This window comes from Squalius cephalus, assembly GCF_949319135.1.
Source record: "Squalius cephalus genome assembly, chromosome: 1".
Taxonomy (NCBI): Eukaryota; Metazoa; Chordata; class Actinopteri; order Cypriniformes; family Leuciscidae; genus Squalius; species Squalius cephalus.
This window is the reverse complement of record NC_137122.1, coordinates 7,800,167-7,823,964: the sequence shown is the minus strand read 5'-3', so window position 1 is coordinate 7,823,964 and position 23,798 is coordinate 7,800,167. Positions and strand designations below refer to the sequence as shown.

General features: G+C 38.4%; 1 protein-coding gene across 3 annotated transcripts; it reads right to left on the bottom strand.

Annotated features, from left to right (window-relative positions):
• Positions 1 to 13,020: 13,020 nt before the first annotated feature.
• LOC307163537 (uncharacterized protein) lies at positions 13,021 to 23,051 on the bottom strand. Of its 3 annotated transcripts, none has more exons than XM_079879622.1 (4): positions 22,989 to 23,051; positions 22,028 to 22,228; positions 16,594 to 16,845; positions 13,021 to 16,243 (listed from the first exon to the last, which is right to left on the bottom strand). In XM_079879622.1, exons 3-4 carry the CDS (start codon positions 16,649 to 16,651, stop codon positions 15,348 to 15,350), a joined length of 954 nt encoding a protein of 317 aa, XP_079735748.1. In that variant the 5' UTR covers positions 16,652 to 16,845; positions 22,028 to 22,228; positions 22,989 to 23,051; the 3' UTR covers positions 13,021 to 15,347. The 3 variants fall into 3 exon arrangements, with proteins under 3 accessions (XP_079735748.1, XP_079735747.1, XP_079735749.1); XM_079879621.1 differs by having other exon boundaries at positions 23,008 to 23,051; XM_079879623.1 differs by having other exon boundaries at positions 22,028 to 22,206; positions 23,008 to 23,051.
• Between the last annotated feature and the right edge of the window lie 747 nt (positions 23,052 to 23,798).

Below are 23,798 nucleotides of genomic sequence, written 5' to 3'. Positions count from 1 at the left end.
TCTCTTCTCCAACGGTTCTCTCTTCTCCAACGGCTCTCTCTTCTCCAACGGCTCTCTCTTCTCCAACGGCTCTCTCTTCTCCAACGGCTCTCTCTTCTCCAACGGTTCTCTCTTCTCCAACGGCTCTCTCTTCTCCAACGGCTCTCTCTTCTCCAACGGTTCTCTCTTCTCCAACGGCTCTCTCTTCTCCAACGGCTCTCTCTTCTCCAACGGCTCTCTCTTCTCCAACGGCTCTCTCTTCTCCAACGGTTCTCTCTTCTCCAACGGTTCTCTCTTCTCCAACGGCTCTCTCTTCTCCAACGGCTCTCTCTTCTCCAACGGCTCTCTCTTCTCCAACGGTTCTCTCTTCTCCAACGGCTCTCTCTTCTCCAACGGTTCTCTCTTCTCCAACGGTTCTCTCTTCTCCAACGGCTCTCTCTTCTTCAACGGCTCTCTCTTCTCCAACGGCTCTCTCTTCTCCAACGGTTCTCTCTTCTTCAACGGCTCTCTCTTCTCCAACGGCTCTCTCTTCTCCAACGGTTCTCTCTTCTCCAACGGCTCTCTCTTCTTCAACGGCTCTCTCTTCTCCAACGGCTCTCTCTTCTCCAACGGTTCTCTCTTCTCCAACGGTTCTCTCTTCTTCAACGGCTCTCTCTTCTCCAACGGCTCTCTCTTCTCCAACGGCTCTCTCTTCTCCAACGGTTCTCTCTTCTCCAACGGCTCTCTCTTCTCCAACGGTTCTCTCTTCTCCAACGGTTCTCTCTTCTCCAACGGCTCTCTCTTCTTCAACGGCTCTCTCTTCTCCAACGGCTCTCTCTTCTCCAACGGCTCTCTCTTCTCCAACGGTTCTCTCTTCTCCAACGGCTCTCTCTTCTCCAACGGCTCTCTCTTCTCCAACGGTTCTCTCTTCTCCAACGGTTCTCTCTTCTCCAACGGTTCTCTCTTCTCCAACGGTTCTCTCTTCTCCAACGGTTCTCTCTTCTCCAACGGCTCTCTCTTCTCCAACGGCTCTCTCTTCTCCAACGGTTCTCTCTTCTCCAACGGTTCTCTCTTCTCCAACAGCTCTCTCTTCTCCAACGGTTCTCTCTTCTCCAACGGTTCTCTCTTCTCCAACGGCTCTCTCTTCTCCAACGGCTCTCTCTTCTCCAACGGCTCTCTCTTCTCCAACGGCTCTCTCTTCTCCAACGGCTCTCTCTTCTCCAACGGCTCTCTCTTCTCCAACGGTTCTCTCTTCTCCAACGGTTCTCTCTTCTCCAACAGCTCTCACTTGTCCAACTCTCTGCTTTCCATTTAATGTGAGAGGATCAGCAGGGAACTTGAATGTCTTTGTTTGGTGGCACTGGCACACCAACTTTTGCTGAGTGGAACAGGAGCAACTCACATCCCGGTAAATTAGCTGATATGGGAAGACCGTGACCACTTGGTGGATTTTCATGGTGAAGGGTACGACAGGAAGTGACTTTGGCATCAACTCCATTGCGATGTTAATGGCATGTTCTTCAATGTAGAACAGCTTCACTGATGATGGTGCATCCACCAATGCTTGAAAAAGTTTTTGTGCATTTGGCACATCTTTCCCACTGTTAGCTAATGCGTCCGCTCTGCGTTTCAGTGATCCTCCAACTCCATCTGGTGCCCCCTTGCCATGACTGGCCTCAAAAAAACTCCATGTTCCAGCTATGAAACCAAGTTGGTAAATTTTTTGGCTCAAAAGAAAGAAATTACCCTTTTGGCGGTACTGGGTGCAAGGCCCATCACTGAAAAAATGGAGCACCGACACTGTGGGATGGTGTTGCTTCAGGTGATCTAAGATGGGAGAGAGGTGGGCCCATATAGCAGCGGGACCCTTCTCCTTTGAGGGTGAAATGGTGCAGAAGCACATATGGTCTTCAACCCCTCCAAAGTAAAGCACTCCCGTGTGGAGTGTTGCCTGCACCTGGGAGGAAGCAAAATGCACTGATTGGATCTCAGTTGCATATTTGCAGGCGTAATTCTCGGAGAAATCCACATGAATTAGGCACTCGTGTGACTTCATCCCTTGCCTTAGCTCATTATAGCAACTGACTCCTCATTGTAAAAAGGTGCTTTTAAAAAAATGTGAGCTGGTTAGCAAACAAGTCAAGCAACCCTTCCAATGTAGTTTCACACACCTTTTTTATAGTGACCCTAACAGGCAGTTTTTCTGGCATTTGATCTTTTGATTTCCTTCTCCTTTCTACCATTTCAGTTGTCCACTGTGGGTATGACACCAAAGCCTCAGGGTCATAATCAGCCATTGCTTGGACCTCCTTATTTTTACAGGCATCACAATCTCCATACATGCATTCTTTTTTCTCAATGCTACAGCAGGTTGCCTCCACAATTGATTCCAAGTTGGTGCTGTCAATCACTTTATGATGACGCAACTTTTCAACAAGGAATTTTATGTTCTCATGAACTTTGCATAAGCATGTCTCCCTGTCTGTGTTGGTAGGAGTTACCACCGAGAATGGTTTCTTGCGGCAAAACAGGGAGTAGGATATTTCTGTTGCAGGATTTTCGATTAAGAAACGCTTGTGTAAATTTCTTACATTATCACATAGGAAGCGCTTTTGCTTTTTTTCTTTCATTTTAGTAACTGTCTGACTTTTTCCAGCTGTCAAGCGACTGACATCATCCCTGTTGTAGAACGCACATACTCTATCTTGCAACCTAATCCTCTTAGATGCATATTTTTTTCGTTGGAAAGCCAGTTTGTCATTGTTGGTCTTGCTTTGGTTGAACCTCTTTCTTGACAATCCTAGTGTTTCCTGAACCTTGGCCTGGAATCTGTATTTTCTGACAATTCTGCCAGACACAATTTGTGAAATTATTTGCCTGCTTTTCTCTGATGTGGATCCATGATAATTTTCTTTAATTGTACGCACAAGAGCATGGTGGTAGGTAAGGGTTTTTCTGACATTCTCTGACACATGGCGTCTACCAACTAACTTCTTGGTTATACTTTTAGGATAATGCCTATCTACTTTCAGTCTCTCACAACGTTTGCGGTACATGTCAGTCTTTCTCTTCTGTGTTGTCAGTGCCTGTTGTAACTTCTTTATCTCTCTGTACACTTTTGAGGTCCTGCGCTTTGCTCTCCTTTGTCCTGACCTCTGCCTGAAATTATATGAAAAGCCTTATTAAAATAATTTCTCAAATAGTTGATTGTGTATCAGCAAATTACATAAGAATAATGTTCTCTGATCAAAAGTAAATTTAAATTCTCCAATATACTAAACTCTGTGCATTCCAAATACAAAACATACTCCATCAACTTTCATTGCACATCAACCACCAACCTCCATTTATTTTTCTGATGTGGACTCTGGGATGACTGTGACTGATCAGAATTCTCTGAAGTGGTAAGGTCTCTACACTGCTCTCGCCTGGCTCGACTGGCAGCCTGGGCATTCCTCCAGTATTTCTGCTGTCTCCTCCTCTCTCTTGGTGTTAAGTCTGCAACCAATCTGACTCTTCCCATTTCTTTCTTGTGCCTCCATCTTTCCCTATCCTTTTTTAAGTTCTCCTCTCTTCTCTCTGGGTAGCATCACGTCTCGCTCGATATCTACTCTGTTTCTCCGCAGCAGAGAGTGGCATGTCTGAGGCACACATTTTTACATTATATTACATTGTATTACATTATTATTATTATATTATTGTACGATAGCATGACAAATAACCACACATGCTTGGGTGGATGGTGCATGTGTGTGTCTCTGTGTGTGTTGAAATCCTCTGATCATGGTAGAATAACCCAATTGATCAGTGTGTCTCTGTGTGTGTGTGTGTGCGTGTGTGTGTGTGTGTGTGTGTGTGTGTGTGTGTGTGTGTGTGTGTGGCTATAAACACACATTATGCATTTTTGTGTGTGTTTGCATCATTGTGTGATTGGAACCAAGGCAGGGTGAAAACCAAGGCATGGACATTGGTCAATTCTGTTACCGTACCTTGGTAACAGAATTGACAGTAACAGAGTTGACATTTTTAGCATTTTTTACTAATAACACCACATGCTAGCATAAAGGCTAAGAGCACATGGCCTGATACTAAAGATGATTTTAAAAACTTTTAATACCTCCTTTTGTTAATATCTTTGAACTTTGCTTTTCCTATGAGATTGTTGAAACAGTTTTGACATGTTATATAAGAACTCTTGGTGCAAGTGCCTGTAAGATTACATGTCTTCAGAGAGAACAAAACACATACCTCCTAGTTCTTCAGAGTTTAATACCAAAAGGGAAGTGACATCATCTTGCGTTGCTAAGGATACTGATGCGACAGATCAGCATAATTTAAAGAGACAATAACATGTAGTAACAGAATTGACACAGGATTTATGGATTGGTATTTATCAACAATAAAAGTTACTTTTAAACAAATTAATTTAGCATAATTTGGAAACTGTCACCAATAATAATTTATAAACAAAATAATTAAAACCCCAACCTGAAATTTGTAATTTAAAACATGTTTAATGCATATTTTACCCTTGTTTGATAAAAGTACCACCCACTAAGGACAGTATGATATCATGACTTTCAGCATCATGAAATAGCTTTTAAAATAAAATATTTTCTAGTTTTACACTCTAACATTTTGTGACTCTTAAAGGTCCCGTTCTATGCCCCTTTTCACAAGATGTAAAATAAGTCTCTGATGTCCCCAGAGTGTGTATGTGAAGTTTGAGCTCAAAATACCCAACAGATCATTTTTTACAGCATGTTTAAATTTACATTTTTTGGGGCTCAGAAAAACGAGCCGTTTCAGTGTGTCCCCTTTAAATGCAAATGAGGTGCTGCTGGACGACACAGGGGGCGGAGCTTCATGAGCTCGCGCTCAGTCTGTCAGGAAAAATTCATCTCACGGAATGATGATAATATCAGAAACTATCAGTAACGGCATTCATTTCGAGTCGGACAATAATGCCTACAGAGTCAGATTGCTGTATAGAGATGAAACAGGTATGGTTTAGTAGTTTAATTACGGTTATTATAACGTATTTGTCATCTGCTTGTAGGCTATGTATCCATTATTTATTAATAGCCTACAAGTCTGCTGTCTGAATGATGATCAAACATGTACTGATGAGTTTAATAAAGTTTATTGTACATCACACAAAAGATGAAGCGTCAGTTTTACTTAAGAAAATCACCGTAAGAGCTGAGTAAACACAGTAGGCTAAGTTATAAGAAGTGCACAAGTAGCCAGTAGAGATGAGGGAGCATTCCTGTGGGCGGAGGTTAGTCAAGAAACGGTCCTGGTGACGTCACTAAAGCAGGATGTAGAGGGGTGTAGTCCAATCGAGCAGTTTTTTGTAGTCAACTTCTGTTAAATAAAATATCTCGCTTGGCATTGAACTTTGAGCTTTATCATTTTACAGATATTATTTATGCTCTAACAGCAACATTACACACTAACTAAAGTTTGAAACATGGAATCGCATGCAACGGGACCTTTAAAAAGATTTTTAAAAAAATAAAATGTGTTTTTGGAGTAAAATTTTGGTAAAGCTGTTAAAAATAAATGGCTTCGGACTTCAAATGTATCTCCAATTAAAGAATCACCCATATATATAATTTTTTTTTTTTTTTTTTTTCTTTTTTTTTTTAAAGAACTGCTTTTGAAATTACGATTGGAATTATTATAGACTACAGAAGTAAAGTCATTGTATAATATTTGTTCCTTAGTGTAAAATGGAAATGCATGGTGATTTTATTTTGTAAATAGGCTATAAGCAAAAAACTATGTTTTAGAACTAGACAAATCTCTCTGCATCAACAATAGACTAAAAAATGCATTAATAGGCTAATATAAAAATATCAGTAGTCCAAGTTAGTTCGGGATTCGAACCCGTGTCATCTAAATGATCGTAACGTAAGTTCAACCACTCGGCCACGATTCACTCGTTGCGGCATGGCCTAACGTTCCAGTGTGTGTTCGCTCACACAAGCGAGAAGCGCTCTTCATTCAAATGAACGCGCCGCCGCGTTTGTCGAACACTAATTCAACATGCCAGAATAAAACCTGGCTTTAGAACAATGCATAGCGCCACTCGTCGTGGTGTGCCAAAAAATGTACAATAATTTAGTTTCATTTATTTCAGTGTTAATGTTTGAGTTAAAAAAAATCCTCTACAAATTAAATTAACACAAAGTCGGCTATAAGAGTCCTTTATAGGCTACGTAAAAAAGCAAAGGGTCTTACAGTCTTAACATTTAGGCTACTTTGCTTCAATTCGATACATTTATTTTCAGTAGGGCCCAATAAATTTGTAGGGATGTAATTTCAGTATGCTTTACCAACGCTATGTATTCAATTAAAGTTCCAAGAGGTCTGGTCTCTATATTTCCTTCCCAGCTGACACTAATATGCAAGTGCACAGGAAAAATCACATCTCCCTGCGCCGCAGGACCTCTAGACGCGCATAAACGCGTCTTTACATTGAAATTTAAATCACTTGCGCCAGACGCTCAAGAGTGAGTGAGTAATCAAAAAACCTTTGCTTTAGCCTCAATTGAGTGAAACACCGTGTGTAACTTCGGCCATTCTCAGTGATGTGACTCATGACTGGGACACTATCTGCTTGTCATCATAGAAACAGATAATCAGATTGTGATGTTTATTCCCGCTTCTTCAGTAATATGCTGAATAAGATGCCTTCCTTTCGAAACACGACACACTGCCCAGCGGACCTGCAACCGTCTCGCAAGAGTTGATAGGCTATTACTCGTGAGGTGTAACCAATCAGATAGCGCCGTGGGCGGGGCATTGAGCAAGTCTGCAGAGTGGTACAGAGAGGCTGCGGCAGCTATATAAGTAGCGCATTTTAAAATAAAATTGACTTAATCAAACCACGGATCCGTGATAAGTTTTGTGATCCGTCTCGCCACTAGTGTAGTAGCACTGATCACTTTGAGGGGGGGATAAATGTATCCCCACCGGGAATAAAAATAATTAAATAAAATAAAAAAACAGATAAGATGAGAAATAGGTAAATAAGATATGTATTGCACTGTATGTGTGCTTTTGTGTATCAATAGCAGTTCATTGGAACGAAACCGTAGCCAAGGCGACATCTATGTATATATCTATACCCGCCCGCGCCGTCAGATCATTTGGACGTCTGCTGTTTTCAAGAGATAACAACGATATAAATACTGTTCGTTTTCTCACACAAACCGCTCGTTTCGTGTCTTAGGCCATCAATGTGTACTTACGATGGGGAATTGTTTCATTTGGACGATGGGGAATTGTTTTAATTTGGACTCTGTGCTTGTGTTTTGAGCCAGTGACCATAGACCTGCATTATATGACTGACAGACAAGAACGGTTTGACCTAAAAATATCAAAATTGAAACTACTGTGGAAACAAAGACACCTACATCTTGGATACCCTTGAGGTAAGCTAAAACATATCAAAAATTAATTTCAAAGTGAACTATCCCTTCAACATATTCTCCTCATGCTCGCTGCTGCTGCACTAAATGTTTATTTCAGAAGGAAGACGCCAGAAAAGACGCACAAGTATCGCTGTGATCGATGAAAACAATACAGAAATGAGTCTGTCGCTTAATCAAACTGTATAAAGTGTGTGTGATGGTTGTGTGTGAGAAATACCGCGAACTGCTCTCCTCACCTCAGAAGACTCGACGCTGAAACTTCTTCTTCTTCTTCTTCTTCTTTGGTGTTTATTGGCGGTTGGCAACCTAGCTTATTGGTGCATTACCGCCACCAACTGGAATGGAATATGGATCAAGTTATTTGCTTTTATACAAAAAAAAATAAACATAACAACCAAGCAAAACAAATAAACAAACTGGAAATAAAACATAACAAATAAACAAAAAACAAAACAAAATAAACTAACTGGCTGGGAATGATCTTTTCCAGGTTTAGCGATTGGAACTATTACTCCATGTTTCCAACGCTATATTCTATTATATAAATTACTCTGTTTCACAAATTTAATGATTTCATCATACAACTTACTATCTGTTTCCCTTAATAGACCTGATAAAGTAAAGTCATGATGTTTTACTTTCTTCAATGCTTGAATAAGGTGACATCTCTCATTATTATATTTCCTACAATGGATTAATACATGCTCAACTGTTTCTTGTTGGCTACAATGTATGCATTCCCCACTTGGGTGTTTTCCAATTTTATAGTGTACTGTTAAGTCCAGTATGACCTATTCTCATCCGAGTTATGATACTTCCTTCTCTTCGATTCCTACTCTCCCTCCTCCCAGCACCAACTTGTTTTTGTATATTGTATAAATGTCTACCTGTTTCATTATCATCCCAATATACCTGCCATACTGATTGTGCATATGTTCTTATGAGTACTTTTGCTTCTGCTTTACTTAATGGAACCTGAAAATCTACTTGCTTTGTTCTTAAAGTTTGTTTTGCCAGAATATCCACCTTCTCATTTCCTTCCACACCAACATGAGCAGGAACCCAAATGAAACGCGTAGAAATACCCATAACTTCCATATTATACATTTTACTGAACGGCGCTGAAACTCTTCTTCTTCTGGTGTTTAATGGCGGATTGGCAGATCAACATAAATGGTGCATTTCCGCCACCTACTGATCTGGAGTGTGGAGTATACTTGGCTTTGGAAGAAAATAAATAAATAATTCAATTCTATTTATTATTCCTGTTTTATTTAGATATTTAAATATTAATTCATGAATTCTTGATTGTCTTGACCCATTTCCTAACAATACTTTTATTGAAATTGTATCAACTCCCATCCATCGTAACTCTTGACTTAACTGTTGTCTCTCCCTTTCATATGCAGCACTTTCTAAAATAATATGCTGCACTGTTTTTAAATCCTCACAATTATCACAGTTTCCTGTATCATGCTTCCCTATTTTATAGACCTTATGTAGCTCCGCCCCTTTTCAGCGCTGCGCTCATTAGCTGTGACCCAATGTTGAAGGCTGCATCCTTCGAAGGACGCACCATGTAGCCTTCCTAGGATTTCCTAATTGTGCAACCAGGTGTTCCCGATCACCGCTCCTGGCGCCAAGCAACGGTGCGAGAGGACAGCTGCTATCCTGATCATTCATTTTGATAACTGAGTAAACAGCTATGGAGCCAGAATTGGCTATTGTCATTTTTATGTTTTATATTTTACTGGAGGTCATGACTCATGGTGTGCCCCGGCGCTGCCGGATCATGTATTTTCGGTTTAGCCCTGTTTGAATACAAAACCCAATTTAATATATCTGCAGCTGTCACGGTTGCCTGGCGACAAGAACAATCCTTCGTAGGCTAGACCGGTCCGAGCGCGTCAGATGCGCCCTTTGATATGGGACGCTGCTGTAGTTAGCAACAATTTGTTAATATTGTGACAATAAGCCTACATTTTGTTACTTTAATTTTCGGAACTGCATATTTCGTTAAGTATTCACTAAGTGAATTTCACTTACAAATGTGAAGTAACCTGAAGTACCTTTTTCCCTCACATCACAATGTGATTACATTACACTACACAAAAGTATATAATGTAACAACCAGATATTACTGTATATTGAAAATATACAGAAGTAAAATGCAACATAGCCTACGCAGTAATGCAGTAGTAGCCTAATATAAATGCAGTAGTTATTAAAAGTACTTTTTTCAGAAAGCCGTCGATTGAATCAGCCCTGCAAACCTGTTGGTAGACAACTTAGTGGATAGTGGAAATATGCACTTTAACACTCTGGAGACCATCCCAGATGATGTCCCACCAGCAGGAGGCCTTACCAGGGGCAGCCCATCCCGGTCCAGCAGCTCAGCTCAATAGAGTCTACATCATTTTTTTTCTTATTTTATGTATTGTAAAATTAAATGTTTATGTTGATTTTGATATGTTTAACGTATTTTGTAAATAGTTGGAAAAAGTACTTTAATGTAGCCTATAGAACAAATAATTTACATTTACCAATTTTAGTTGAAAAAATAAAAAGGTATAGAATTTGTTTCATGCAGAAAGTATTAGTCATTACAAAAATAAACAATGTCCAGAACAATTAATTCTCTTTTATTTACACAATTAAAGTTGCATAAAAATAAATGTACATAATTTTTCTTTTAAAAAATAAAAGTGAAAAAAGTTCAACAAGAATATGTAGAATATATATATATATTTCAATCATTCTCTCAAGAAGAGAAAACAGCCTGTCCATCCTCTCCCTTCTTTCCTGTGCACTCCTCGCCTCTGCCTCCCTCTGTAGTTGCATTTCTTCTCTGATCAAGTCCAAAAACTCGTCCTGTCTCGCCGCCTTTGTGCTGGTGCTGGTGCTGGTGCTACTGGTGGTGCTGGTGCTGCTGCCCCTGGCTCCTCCTCACCGTGGGTACCCACTACTGAACTCGGCCCTGGTGTGTCCTCAGGGATTGAGGCGATGAAGACAGGGGGGTTGGTGCAATGCATCTGTCCCAACACCTCATCCATGAGGACAAACCATGGCCAAGCTTCAGCAGTGGGTTTCCCACTCACACCCTCTCCTGTCCCAGGACACTTGCAATCCTAAAGGCAGAGCAAATGAACCATGGCTTGTTAACAACAACAGGACAAAACATTTCAGCAAAGATGTGTGTATTACTTTTCTTTATATATATATATATATATATATATATATATATATATATATATATATATATATATATAGACCCATTTTTTCCTGAATTGTTCTAAAAAAGCAGAAAAGGGTACTTAAAACAGAGGAGCAATCTTAAGTGCATTGTTAACACTGCAAAATATGACACATCAAGACATGCATACAAAATACTTAAGAAATCATATTTCTGTATACTAAAATTTCATTAAAACCACATAGCTTGCATGACAGCACTACAAAAACACATAAACGTGAAACCCCATTGCCTTATCTACTGCTTTTCTTATTGTTTTGGGCTTTATTGGGTGAGTGATATTTCTTATAATACACAAGTGCAAATATTACAAATAAGTCGTTAAACTAATAACGTTATTACCACAAGTTTTGCCTAAAACTACCTGATAAATGAAGCCACGCAATGGTGACGAAGGAGTTAAGAAGAAGTTTATAAGAAATTTTAACTCTGGTTTCGCTAGCTATTTGAGTAAATGAAAACATAATACTTACATTTAAATGTGAATTTGCTGTCCACCACCGAACTCTAGTCTCGGCCGCCTTTAAAAATAAATAAATAAATGCTGTCTTCAACGGCGCGCAATGACTTATGGGGTAGGATAGGCCGCTAAGTGTCCATTTATGTATCCTTCTTTTCACGGGGAAACGAAGGGTGCATTTGGCGTCGATTTTGAATCAGGGAAGCCTTCGTCGCGGCGCGATGACGCAACCGGCCTTCGAATACGGCCTTCGAAGGATGGAGAATTGAATTGGGACAGCCTTCATCGAGCCGCGGTGACGCAATCGGCCTTCAAATGCGACCTTCCAAGGATGCAGCCTTTGAATTGGGACGTCCTTCGTCGCGCCGCGGTGACGCAATCGGCCTTCAAATACGGCCATCCGGCCTTCAAATACGGCCTTCGAAGGACGCAGCCTTCACTTTGGGACACAGCTACAGTCTTTTGACTTCCGGTCTGTATTTTCACAGCGTTTTGCGTGTTTATTAATGAACGGCTCGTTTTAAAATCTTCCCGGTCGATTTACATTTGTTAAGTCATCTGCTTTAAACATTACAGTCCTCATGATAACTTTCGTTAACTTTACATTAAGTAAATCCACTTAAAAAGCTAATTACTCCTGGACAGAAATGCCATATAAATATACAGAGCGACCGCAAAACGGAAGTTAAAAGACAATTTTCCAAAGATGGCGGCGCCCTTGTTTCTCTGGTGCATAAGGTCTATAAAGACTATAATTTAATGCAGTGTGACCAATTCTTAACCTTGTAATAATTACATATTTTACCTATTTCCATATCTTGTCCTCTCATTTCCAACCCGTTCCTGAATTTGATAAAGATGTCTTCCTTTAGAGTCACTATTCCATATCTTTTGCCATCTTTTACTAATTTCAATTGCTATTAATCTCTTGATTTCTGATTTACTTAGTGGTACATTAACTTCTATTTGTGGATGATGTAATGCTTTCTTTGCCAACTTGTCTACCTCCTCATTACCATCCACACCCACATGTGCTGGCACCCAGAGGAAGAATACCAACACCCCTAACTGCCTTGCTCTAAATAAACATTGCAAAACTTCAAATATTAAATATTGCCGAGATTCAGATTTTCCACCTCATAAGACTAGTGAGAGCAGCCATTGAATCAGTACATATAGTTCTTGCTGGTTGAACTTCTTCAATCCACTGTAGTGCTAATATGATAGCTAGTAATTCAGTAGTAAATACTGACACATGATCCGATAATCTTTTTGCAATTTTTATATTAAATGTAGGAATGAATTCTGCTGCTGTAGTTCTACCAGACTTTGGTTCCTTTGACCCATCTGTAAATACCTGTAGTATTGAATAATACTCTCGATTTACATACTGTTTAACTACTAACTCAGTTGGTATGCTTATTGGTTTATTTATTTCTTTATGTATTTGTAAGTCAATTAATGGCATAGGATACATCCCAGGGGGAATTGCTGGTATTGGAACAGAAGGGGCTATTAAATATTCTTTCAATCCCAAGCTGTTTGCCTCCTTCCCTACTACCCAACCAAAGCTTGCTATTTCTTTGTATTCATACTCCCAACACTCCTTCAGAAGTATTTTTACCGGATGACTTTCCTGATGTCCACACACACCAGACCAGTATCTCATCCTCAACTGAAGTCTATGTTGTTCCAACGGTAATTCTCCTAATTCAACTTGTAGTGATACTACCGGAGAGGCTCCACAACAAATTCGCAAGGCCTGATTTTGTATTACTTGTATTTTTTTAAGTTAAGTTGTATTAGCAGAACTGTATACCATACTTCCATAGTCTATATTTGACCTGATCACTGCATAATACATTATTTTCAGTGACTGGCAACTTGCCCCCCAATCAGCACCTGACAAGCATCTTAAAACATTTATTCATTTTTTACACTTTTCTATCAATTTCTAACCATGCCGATTACAGTATATGTCACTCAGGCTTCACTAATGTGATTGGTACCATAGACTATAGGCTAGACCATCAAGGCCTCAATGAAGGGGATTATGTGAACAGAAAGGGGGTCCATAATGTAAATGTGCAGCCCAGTTACTATTGGGATTTTTAATTCCAGATTAGTATTATATCAAATAAAAAAGGCAGTTGACTAAAATCTTCCATATCCCAAATCTGAACGCAAAATGGCCAGGATCTATGCATGACTTAAGAATGTTCAGAGATTCACATTTATGCACATTATTTGAAAGTGGTAAGAAACAATACTTGACAAAGACACATGGCAAACATGAGGGCTTAAATACACAGACTAATGACAAGACAAGGGACACCTGTGAACAATGATCAGACCAAGAAAAGACACATGGCAGGATCACATGACAAACAGGGAATCATATGACAGACATGGAAACATGACATGAACAAACCCAAAACGAGACAACTAGCCGGCAGAATATTCCACAATTTTGGCTTAGCTAAATAATCCTGTTTTAAATTATCAGGTACAGTTCCTGATTCAAGACATTTATTTATTAAATTCTAAAAGGTTTTCACATGTTTAACAAGGCGAGGAGGAATTACGTCAAGAGAGGAGCCAGTGGGTTTTAGCTTGTTTATAATTCTCTGCAAAGACGAGAGAGAAATTGGTCTGAATTGATTGAAAACCACATGACATGCAGCACAGCTGGGTCAGGTGTTGAAGGCAAGATATTCAATCTTATGACCCTGTAGCGTTAATGGAGTGATTCTGACAATTTAGCTCAAAGGGATTATTAATTCATTTATAGGGAATTTGAAATAATCACTTATTACAACCAAGCAAATGACTTGTTCGCGGTTCATTTGAACTGGCTGTAATTCTTCAACGGATATAAATATCCAAACTATAGTGAAACACTATAGTTAACAAGGTAACTTAGATCAGCAGTTTAAGACATTAATGTTGTAAGCACATAACACAACTAACACTTCTCTTTAAAAATACAAACAAGACTTTATTGATTAATCTAACACAGACTAAAACTAATATCTAACACAAACACACGCGCACACACACGAGTTGCAGAAAGGAAGAGAGTGAGGAAAGAGTGAGTCTAAGAGTAAGATGATGAAATCCCAAGATTCTATGCACTTAATCACGTGGTGTGCTGGCGAATGAATGAAAGTCTTTGTTGAAGCTGGCTTTGCAGAAGAAACGTGGGCCGAAATCTTGTCACAAAACTTAACTTAGAACTGAGACTCACAACGGAAAATAAGAAACTAAGAAAAGAAAGGAAATTGAGACGAGAGTAGTTAGATGGCTTGAATGAAGCTGTTGAACCCGTTCTTCTGATCTTGATTTGGGTTCTTTGTCTCTGCGCTTCTACATGGTTACAAGTCTGTCTGTTCTCTACTCCCTTCGCGCAACTTTTCAACCTTGTTGAAAATTCTTTCACCGAGAGAGCGCGCAAACTTTGTTCGGGTCTAAGATTTTAAACTCACATGTTTGTCCAGCATCCTAAGAGAACTGACCAATTAAGACACTGGCTTAATTTAGGAGGTGGCGTTCTCTTCATCTCTTATCATAGATCAAGCTTATCTGTGCTCTCCTTACTCTCTAAGCTCTAGCAGAGAGGAAAGAGGCCACAGTTTAGACATTATTACTATTATAAGAATACGGAACATTTCACACAGATTTCACTCAAGCCATCTTTTGAATTAAGAACATAGGATCGTACCGATAGGAAGCACGACAGACTTTCATTCAAGCATCTAATAGTTAACAACAATTACATGAATTATATGGGATCTAAGCATATTAGACATGCCCACATATTGTAAAAACAACAGAATTATGTAGTTGCATGATGTTTGATTATAAGTCCATCGTCAATTGTTCTGAATGATTTGATCCCAGAGTCAAAGTCTCAGTCTCTTTGGTTTGAAGTGATTTCAACACTGGGTCATTCATAGGTCTCCTTAAGGAGACTGGGGTCTGCTTTGTGTCTGTGTGGAGTCCAGCAGCTTCTCTGCTGTTATCTTGATCGAGCACAGAGCTTTAGCCATCTCTGAACCAATCAGTCTTTGGAACCAATCTAACATTGACACGTTCTTCCTTTAGTTGGGCTCATCTCTTTGAAGCCCGCATGGCCATAAAGTTCTTAGCTGGGGGTTTTCGTTGGTTAGCGTAGACTGATTTTATGGCTCTGGATTGGTGATTTAAGTTCTGGAATGTTGAGTCCTGTGTGGAGTTATGTTTGAACAAAACACCTGGAAGCTTCATTTTTGTTTGATTCGCACTCAGTTGTTACACTAGTGTGGATCCTCTCATGTCTTTTCAGAGATGATGAGTGACTGAATCTCTTGTCACAGTGTGAACACTTGTAAGGTTTTTCTCCAGTGTGAATTATCTGGTGCTGTTTTAAACTGCTCGCTGTAGTAAAAGTCTTCTCACACTCAAAGCACATGTACTCTTTTACAACAGTGTGAATTTTCTCATGTTTATGTAAATATGGCAGCTGTGAAAAACTCTTTCCACACACAGAACATGAATGCGGCTTCTCCTTCGTATGAACTGTCAGGTGTTTCTTCAGGTTTGATGCACAGAGAAATGTTTTGCCGCACTGATCACATGAGAACGGCTTCTCTCCGGTGTGGATCCTCATGTGAACAATAAGGTGTGATGATCGACTGAAATCTTTCCCACACTGATCACATGAGAACGGCTTCTCTCCGGTGTGGATCCTCATGTGAACATCAAGACCATCTTTGCGTGTGAAACTGTTTCCACAATGAGTGCAGGTGAAAGATTTCTTGGCTCTTGTTTTCTTGAAAAAAATATTTTTAGTCTTTGAGCGACTCAGATGTTTTTCTCCAGGTTTGACATGTTCCTCCTTCACTTCACTCAGTTCTTCTCTCTCCTCCTTCACTTCTCTCAGTTCTTCTCTCTCCTCCTTCACTTCACTCAGTTCTTCTCTCTCCTCCTCCACTTCACTCAGTTCTTCACTCTCCTCCTTCACTTCACTCAGTTCTTCACTCTCCTCCTCCTCTTCACTCAGTTCTTCTCTCTCCTCCTCCTCTTCACTCAGTTCTTCACTCTCCTCCTCCACTTCACTCAGTTCTCCACTCTCCTTCTCTTCCATCAGGTCTGACATGAGAGAAAAATGTATTAAATAAAATTCAGTACATCAAAATAATACACTGAAAGAAATACAAATTGAAAGGACATGAAAGTGAGCCCTAAAGTAATAGTAGAAAGTAGACAACTGTTTTAAATATTATGATAATTTGCTGCCTTTTTATAAATTGATTATTTATCAGTTAAAATAGTATGTTGATAATCAATATAAAAATTTCTCAAACCTCCCTTTACTGACCATTTGTTGAAGAAAAACCAAGAACATTGTGTACCATTTCATAGTTGAACTGTTTATCTAAATGTGATGAAGTGCTTGAATGTTTCTAACATGAATGAATGAATGAAGAATAAACACCAACCTCTTTGTTCTTCAGGATCTTCAGTGTGTTTCATTCTGCAGGGTTCTGGATCACTCATGTTCTCACTGTCCTCTTTAATAAACTCAGTCTTTGCAGATTTCAGCTCTTCCTGATGCTCGTCTTCACTTGTAGCTGATGGGAATTTACAGCATTTATTGGATAATTGATGTGGGAGGAGCTTCACTGACCATGTGACTGATGTGGGAGGAGCTTCGTTGATGATGTAATTGGTGTGGGAGGAGCTTCACTGATCTGCCCAAAATAAAAAATATATCAGTTACTGAGTTTGTTTTTATACTGACACTTGAAAATTTCCTTGAACGAGGGACATTTTTCTTCCAATTATTTTTAAAACATTATCGAATCTGAATCCAGGGACAAATCCCATTGTTGCCATATGTTGACACCAACTTTGAGATTGATTTTACTAAAAACGTTTTGAATTATTAATGGCCGTTCACACTAGACTTTTCCTTGCACTGACTTCCATTCATACGCATGTGAAAGTGGGACACCAGAAACACAAGCTCAAGTGAATAACCCTGTGAGAAATAACAATCCATTCATTATTTGTATTGCTAATCCTAACATTATTCTGTTTCTTCATTAAAGGTCCCATGACATGCTACTTTTTGTAGGCTTTAATATAGGCCTTAGTGGTCCCTAGTACTGTATCTGAAATCTCTTTTAAAAAATTCAGCCTCGGTGCAGAATTATAGCCACTACAAGCCAGTCCCAGAATGAGCTTCCTTCAGACAGGCCGTTTCGGTGTCTGTAGCTTTAAATGATAATGAGGAGGAGAAAGGCGCCGCAAGGTGGAGGGTGGGTGTGGCCTTGACCATCTTGCGCAACGGTACCGGTCCGTGCATGTTTACGTTGGATATTGCAATGGCACGAAGACACGCAGTCGTTCAAGCATTTCAGTTTGACCCAGAATCTGATCCGGATGGAGAAGCAACAACTCAGCGGTTCCAGCAGGACGTTTCCGAATGGTTAGTTTAAAATATTATGTCTGGATACGGTACTTTATTCGGATGGTTTACAGTTATTATCATGTAGCTAACGCTAACCTACTGTTGCCTTTTCATGAGAGATCTGTAACGCCTGTATTTATCTTATTACAATTACATCATCAAGCTCTGCGATCTTGAAATGCGGATATCGCGCGCGCCGTATAACCAACAGGAAAACGGTTATCCAAATAACAAAGAAGTGTACAACACTCGCGTTACAGTGTGTGTATTCACACACATAAACTGCATAGCTGCATAGCTAATGTGACACATTCTACGTGTAACAGTCTAGGGCCTAGGCAACCATAAACAGTAAAGCAACACACTTATATATCATTAGTTGACTTACATGTCCGAGGTGTGTAGCTGAGCCAAAGAGAGTGATCCAGACTTTAGTTTCAGACGTTCAGCAAGCCCAGCTCTGTATTAACCCTTCGGTGTTCATTTGTACATCCAATTATTGAGCAAGTGTTATGCTTCGCTCGCTCAAAAGCCATGATATCTCTCGTCTCGTGGACAAACTAAAATCTCGCGCGCGCGTTCCTACTTCCTATCGCATTTTCTCATGGGCGGAAAATATTCTCTGGGCGGGCAAAGCAGAGACAAGGGAGGTAACATTCCTCCTTGTAACGTCACAAGGAGGAGATTCAAGATCAGCGCGTATGAGCGTCCATTTTCTCAAAGGCAGAGAAAGATAGCAAAAGCTTGATTTACACCGATTGAAATTTCTAGAAACTTGGGGACCATATACAGGCTAGGGGAACTCATATTAATGTTAAAAAACCTCAGAAAGTGAAAATTTCATGTCATGGGACCTTTAAAATACAGGTATCTAGAAATAAATAAAAGAATATAACTAATTTAAATTCGTCCAAATATGAATAATGGTAAGAAAAACAGTTAAAATCATAAACACAGAAATAAATGTACATATAATAGCCAGCAAATCCCCTCAGTCTGATGACACCAATGAAATGAGCTTTAAGTGTAAATTCACAGGAGATCTGAAGACATCAGCATAATAAATGAGGTGAAAACAGGAACTATTGTCATGAAATAAAGAGTGTTTTCAGCAGATCAGTTAATATTGATGAGCCTCAGACTATCAACACTCATTCAACAAGCCATTCAGGATCATCAGCAGATCATCTCACTTTATTCTGAGTGTTTGCTGTTAGAAACACATTATTTGAGTCAGGATACATGATAAAAGCCTGTTAAACTGCTCTACTGAAAGACAATACTCTTATTTCTTAAACTATGACATGGATAAAACATCAATAACACAAAACAATGACACTCATCTTCCTCAACCACTACAGATTACAGCAGCATCATGTCCAAATTAATCTAAATATATAGTTTGATCTTATAATAACTACATTAATCACTACACAGTAAATTTGAAATCCGGAAATCAACACCAATGTACATAATTTCAACACTTTAAAAGTGTAAATATGGGAACAACCCTCAAAGTATTAGTTCGACACTTTCAAGAGCGTTGCCTCTCGCAACACCGACGACACAGAGTTACAACATGAACACTAAGAGAGTGAAATATGAACACCTATTCTGCATTACCTACTTTAAAGAACTGTAAAATACACTGACAAATCATGTAATCTGAAAAAAATAAATTCACTTTGAAATAAACACATCACTTTATATTACTCTTTATAAACTTTATTTCAAAACAATTCAGAAATTAAATTGTAGGCTAACCTTAGTCTGGGATCATAAAAGTGTTTTTCTCAATTAAAATAATAACATTTTATATGCGCAGAAACTGAAAATGATCAGATAAAGATCACCACAAAGCACTATTGTTCCTAGACTAAAACACTATTCATATTTATTAGTATTGATTTAATGTCTCACGTGGCTTATCATAGGCTCAAAGTAAAACATTTAGCAGTATCTTTTCCTTTAATAAAGCATTTCTATGCATTTAAAATTAGTTTAATATTATATATCTATTAAAATTGCAGCTTAATAACATTTAGATTTTTAAATCATTTTAATCAAACACTGGTGAAACAACCACTTATGTCTGTAATGGTGACTTGATAGCTAGGACTGTAACTGTAGCTAGTTGAGAATAGGTGACCACTGGTGCATCGGTAAGAATGCAATCGAATACTCTAATGCTCTTCAACGGATTCATTGACAGCCAGCAGATGATTATCTGTCTTTGTGAGTATATAGTATGATGCAATAAGTAAAGCTAGTAAATGGTAGCCTAATTACTACAACTTTCCCTTCAAGTAACTTAAGCTGCTTATATAACCAAATAATATACCAGATAACACACATTAGCTAATAACTATACAATGTCAGGTGAGTCCACACATAAACACACTAGTAGTGTAACATTATACTAGGTATTAGCATAATGCTAGCGAAATTTATGCTAACATACTGCATTACAACTGAGTATCCCAGAATAGACAACACTCATAAAAAACCTAAGGCACCAAAATATACATACAGTGTTATGCATAAGTTTAGACACCCATACTAAAGTTGACTAAAAAGAGGAATAAAAAAATCATCTTTTGGAAACTGAACTTAATGCCTTAATTTAAAAAAATAGGAAAAATCCAACCTTTAAGGACACCAATTTTCTTTGTGAATGAATAATGTATCGTAAATAAATAAATGTTCTTCCTTAAAATACATGGTGCATAAGTGTGTACACCCCTATGTTAAATTCCCATAGAGGCAGGCATATTTTTATTTTTAAAGGCCAGTTACTTCATGGATCCAGGATACTATGCATCCTGATAAAGTTCCCTTGGCCTTTGGAATTAAAATAGCCCCACATCATCACATAGCCTTCACCATACCTAGAGATTGTCATGGGGTACTTTCCATAAGATCATCTCTCAAATCAAATAAAACTAGCTATTAGGCTAACTGAAATAAAACCATGCCAATCTCTAGGTATGGTGAAGGCTATGTGATGATGTGGGGCTATTTTAATTCCAAAGGCCAAGGGAACTTTATCAGGATGCATAGTATCCTAAAAATTTATTTAAAAAAAAAAACACTTAAAAATAAAAATCTGCCTGCCTCTATGGAAATTTAACATAGGGGTGTACACACTTATGCACCATGTATTTTAAGGAAGAACATTTATTTACGATACATTATTCATTCACAAAGAAAATTGGTGTCCTAAAAGGTTGGATTTTTCCTAATTTTTTTAATTAAGGCATTAAGTTCAATTTCCAAAATATGATTTTTTATTCCTCTTTTTAGTCAATTTTAGCATGGGTGTCTAAACTTATGCATTGCACTGTATATCTATAAAGACAGAATAAGAAAGTCTCTATGTGCTTTTCAATAAAAAGGAAAGGTCAATGAAAATTTTAGAATAAAGATTGATGAGAAGGAGATAGATGAGGTACATGAAGTACAATTTCTATGGGTTGCTTTAGATTCTCATCTTAAGTTTGATAGACATGTAAAGAGACTGTGCAGAACTGTCAAGAAGACAAATTTAAACTGCTTCCCATTAATAAGACTATAGATACTCATTAAGGCAGTTTATGCATTCTCTGATATTTACTCATCCACCATATTGCATTACTGATTGGAGTCAGGCCAATCAAACAACAATTACACCCGTTAGGTCATTATATAAACAGGCATTAAAAGTAATGGACCAGAAACCTGTAAGATGGCACCATTGCCTAATTCTAAGGAAGCATAATGTTTAGAGTTTTGACAATTTTGTAAATTATTCATTTCTAAACCTACTTTTTAAGTGTGTGAACAACCTTGCACCAGAAATATTCTGTCAACTAGTAGTGAAACAAAAGAGCGGAATAAGAACTAGAGGCACAATAAGTGGAAACTGTACAGCCGCAAAACGTAGAACAACATTTGGTCAGACATCATTTTCAGTAAGAGGCATAAAATTGTGGAAAACATTAACAGAGCTCAAGGTTTTTAATGCACATTTACAGCAATGGCTGAAACTGAAACAATTGTGTGAACACTGACTGTACAGGATACAACACAACGCATACAAACATAAAGTTTTGTGTTGTTGTATTGTTAAATGTGTCTAGATTTCTACATCTATTTAAGCCCATATCTTATTGCATGTATAGGATGTATTTCTTGTATGTATTTTAATAGTTATAATCTTTTAAATTCAATACTCTGTAATTTCTGTTTTAATTTTACAAGCCTAACCAGGGACAGGGTTTGCAAATTAGTCATGACTATAAACCTGTATGCATGGCATCTACTTTGTATTCTTTATAAATCAATGTTCTATGCATTTGTCCCTGTTAAATAAACAATAAATAAATAGTGTAACTGTTTAAATCTAAATGTGATGAAGTGCTTGAATGTTTCTAACATGAATGTTCTTCAGCATCATGAATGAATGAAGAATAAACACCAACCTCTTTGTTCTTCAGGATCTTCAGTGTGTTTCATTCTGCAGGGTTCTGGATCACTCATGTTCTCACTGTCCTCTTTAATAAACTCAGTCTTTGCAGATTTCAGCTCTTCCTGATGCTCTGATGCTCGTCTTCACTTGTTTTCCAGCATTTATTGGAGAATTGCAGTGGGAGGAGCTTCACTGATGACAAATTTCAGGAGATCTAATAAATGAGGTGAAAACAGGAACTATTGTCATGAAATAAAGAGTGTTTTCAGCAGATCTGTTAATATTGATGAGCCTCAGACTATCAACACGCATTCAACAAGCCATTCAGGATCATCAGCAGATCATCTCACTTTATTCTGAGTGTTTGCTGTTAGAAACACATTATTTGAGTCAGGATACATGATAAAAGCCTGTAAAACTGCTCTACAGATAAATAATTACAGAAGCATAATATGTACATTTGAATAGTTACATTTTATGACAATCACGAAGTACTTAAATTGTTAAAATATTACATTTTGTGTGCGCTGAAACTGATCATAAAACGTTTAAAAATAAAGAGCATCACAAAGCAATATTGTTCAAAGAGTAAAGCGCTATTCATTTATTAATATTAACATTTAAGAGTTGATTTAATGTCTCACGTGGCTCATTATAGGCTCAACGTAAAGTAAGAGATCAATTCCCCTCACAGATCTCAAACTTTACCTCTTAACTCTTGACATTCAGTAACAGATCTCACTCCAAACATCGAGACAATCACACAAACGAACACAAACTCGCTCAGGTCTGAATGAACTCAACATATTCTCCTCATGCTCGCTGCTGCTGCACTAAATGTTTATTTCAGGAGGAAGACGCCAGAAAAGACGCACAAGTATCGCTGTGATCGATGAAAACAATACAGAAATGAGTCTGTCGCTTAATCAAACTGTATAAAGTGTGTGTGATGGTTGTGTAAATATGAGAAATACCGTGAACTGCTCTCCTCACCTCAGAAGACTCGACGCTGAAACTTTTCTTTTTCTTCTTCTGGTGTTTAATGGCGGATTGGCAGACCAACATAAATGGTGCATTTCAGCCACCTACTGATCTGGAGTGTGGAGTATACTTGGCTTTGGAAGAAAAAAAATATAATTCTATTTATTATTCCTGTTTTATTTAGATATTTAAATATTAATTCATGAATTCTTGATTGTCTTGACCCATTTCCTAACAATACTTTTATTGAAATTGTATCAACTCCCATCCATCGTAACTCTTGACTTAACTGTTGTCTCTCCCTTTCATATGCAGCACTTTCTAAAAGAATATGCTGCACTGTTTCTAAATCCTCACAATTATCACAGTTTCCTGTATCATGCTTCCCTATTTTATAAAGACTATAATTTAATGCAGTGTGACCAATTCTTAACCTTGTTTCTATTCCCATATCTTGTCCTCTCATTTCCAACCCGTTCCTGAATTTGATAAAGATGTCTTCCTTTAGAGTCACTATTCCATATCTTTTGCCCTCTTTTACTAATTTCAATTGCTATTAATCTCTTGATTTCTGATTTACTTAGTGGTACATTAACTTCTATTTGTGGATGATGTAATGCCTTCTTTGCCAACTTGTCTACCTCCTCATTACCATCCACACCCACATGTGCTGGCACCCAGAGGAAGAATACCAACACCCCTAACTGCCTTGCTCTAAATAAACATTGCAAAACTTCAAATATTAAATCTTGCCGAGATTCAGATTTTCCACCTCATAAGACTAGTGAGAGCAGCCATTGAAT

Bases quoted from the DNA above. Each gene is read 5' to 3' on its own strand.
- LOC307163537 (XM_079879622.1), bottom strand. From the start codon at position 16,651: ATGAGTGATCCAGAACCCTGCAGAATGAAACACACTGAAGATCCTGAA. The intron at 16,244-16,593 runs GTTGGTGTTTAT...CTCTCATGTCAG, and splicing joins AGATCCTGAAGAACAAAGAG to ACCTGATGGAAGAGAAGGAG.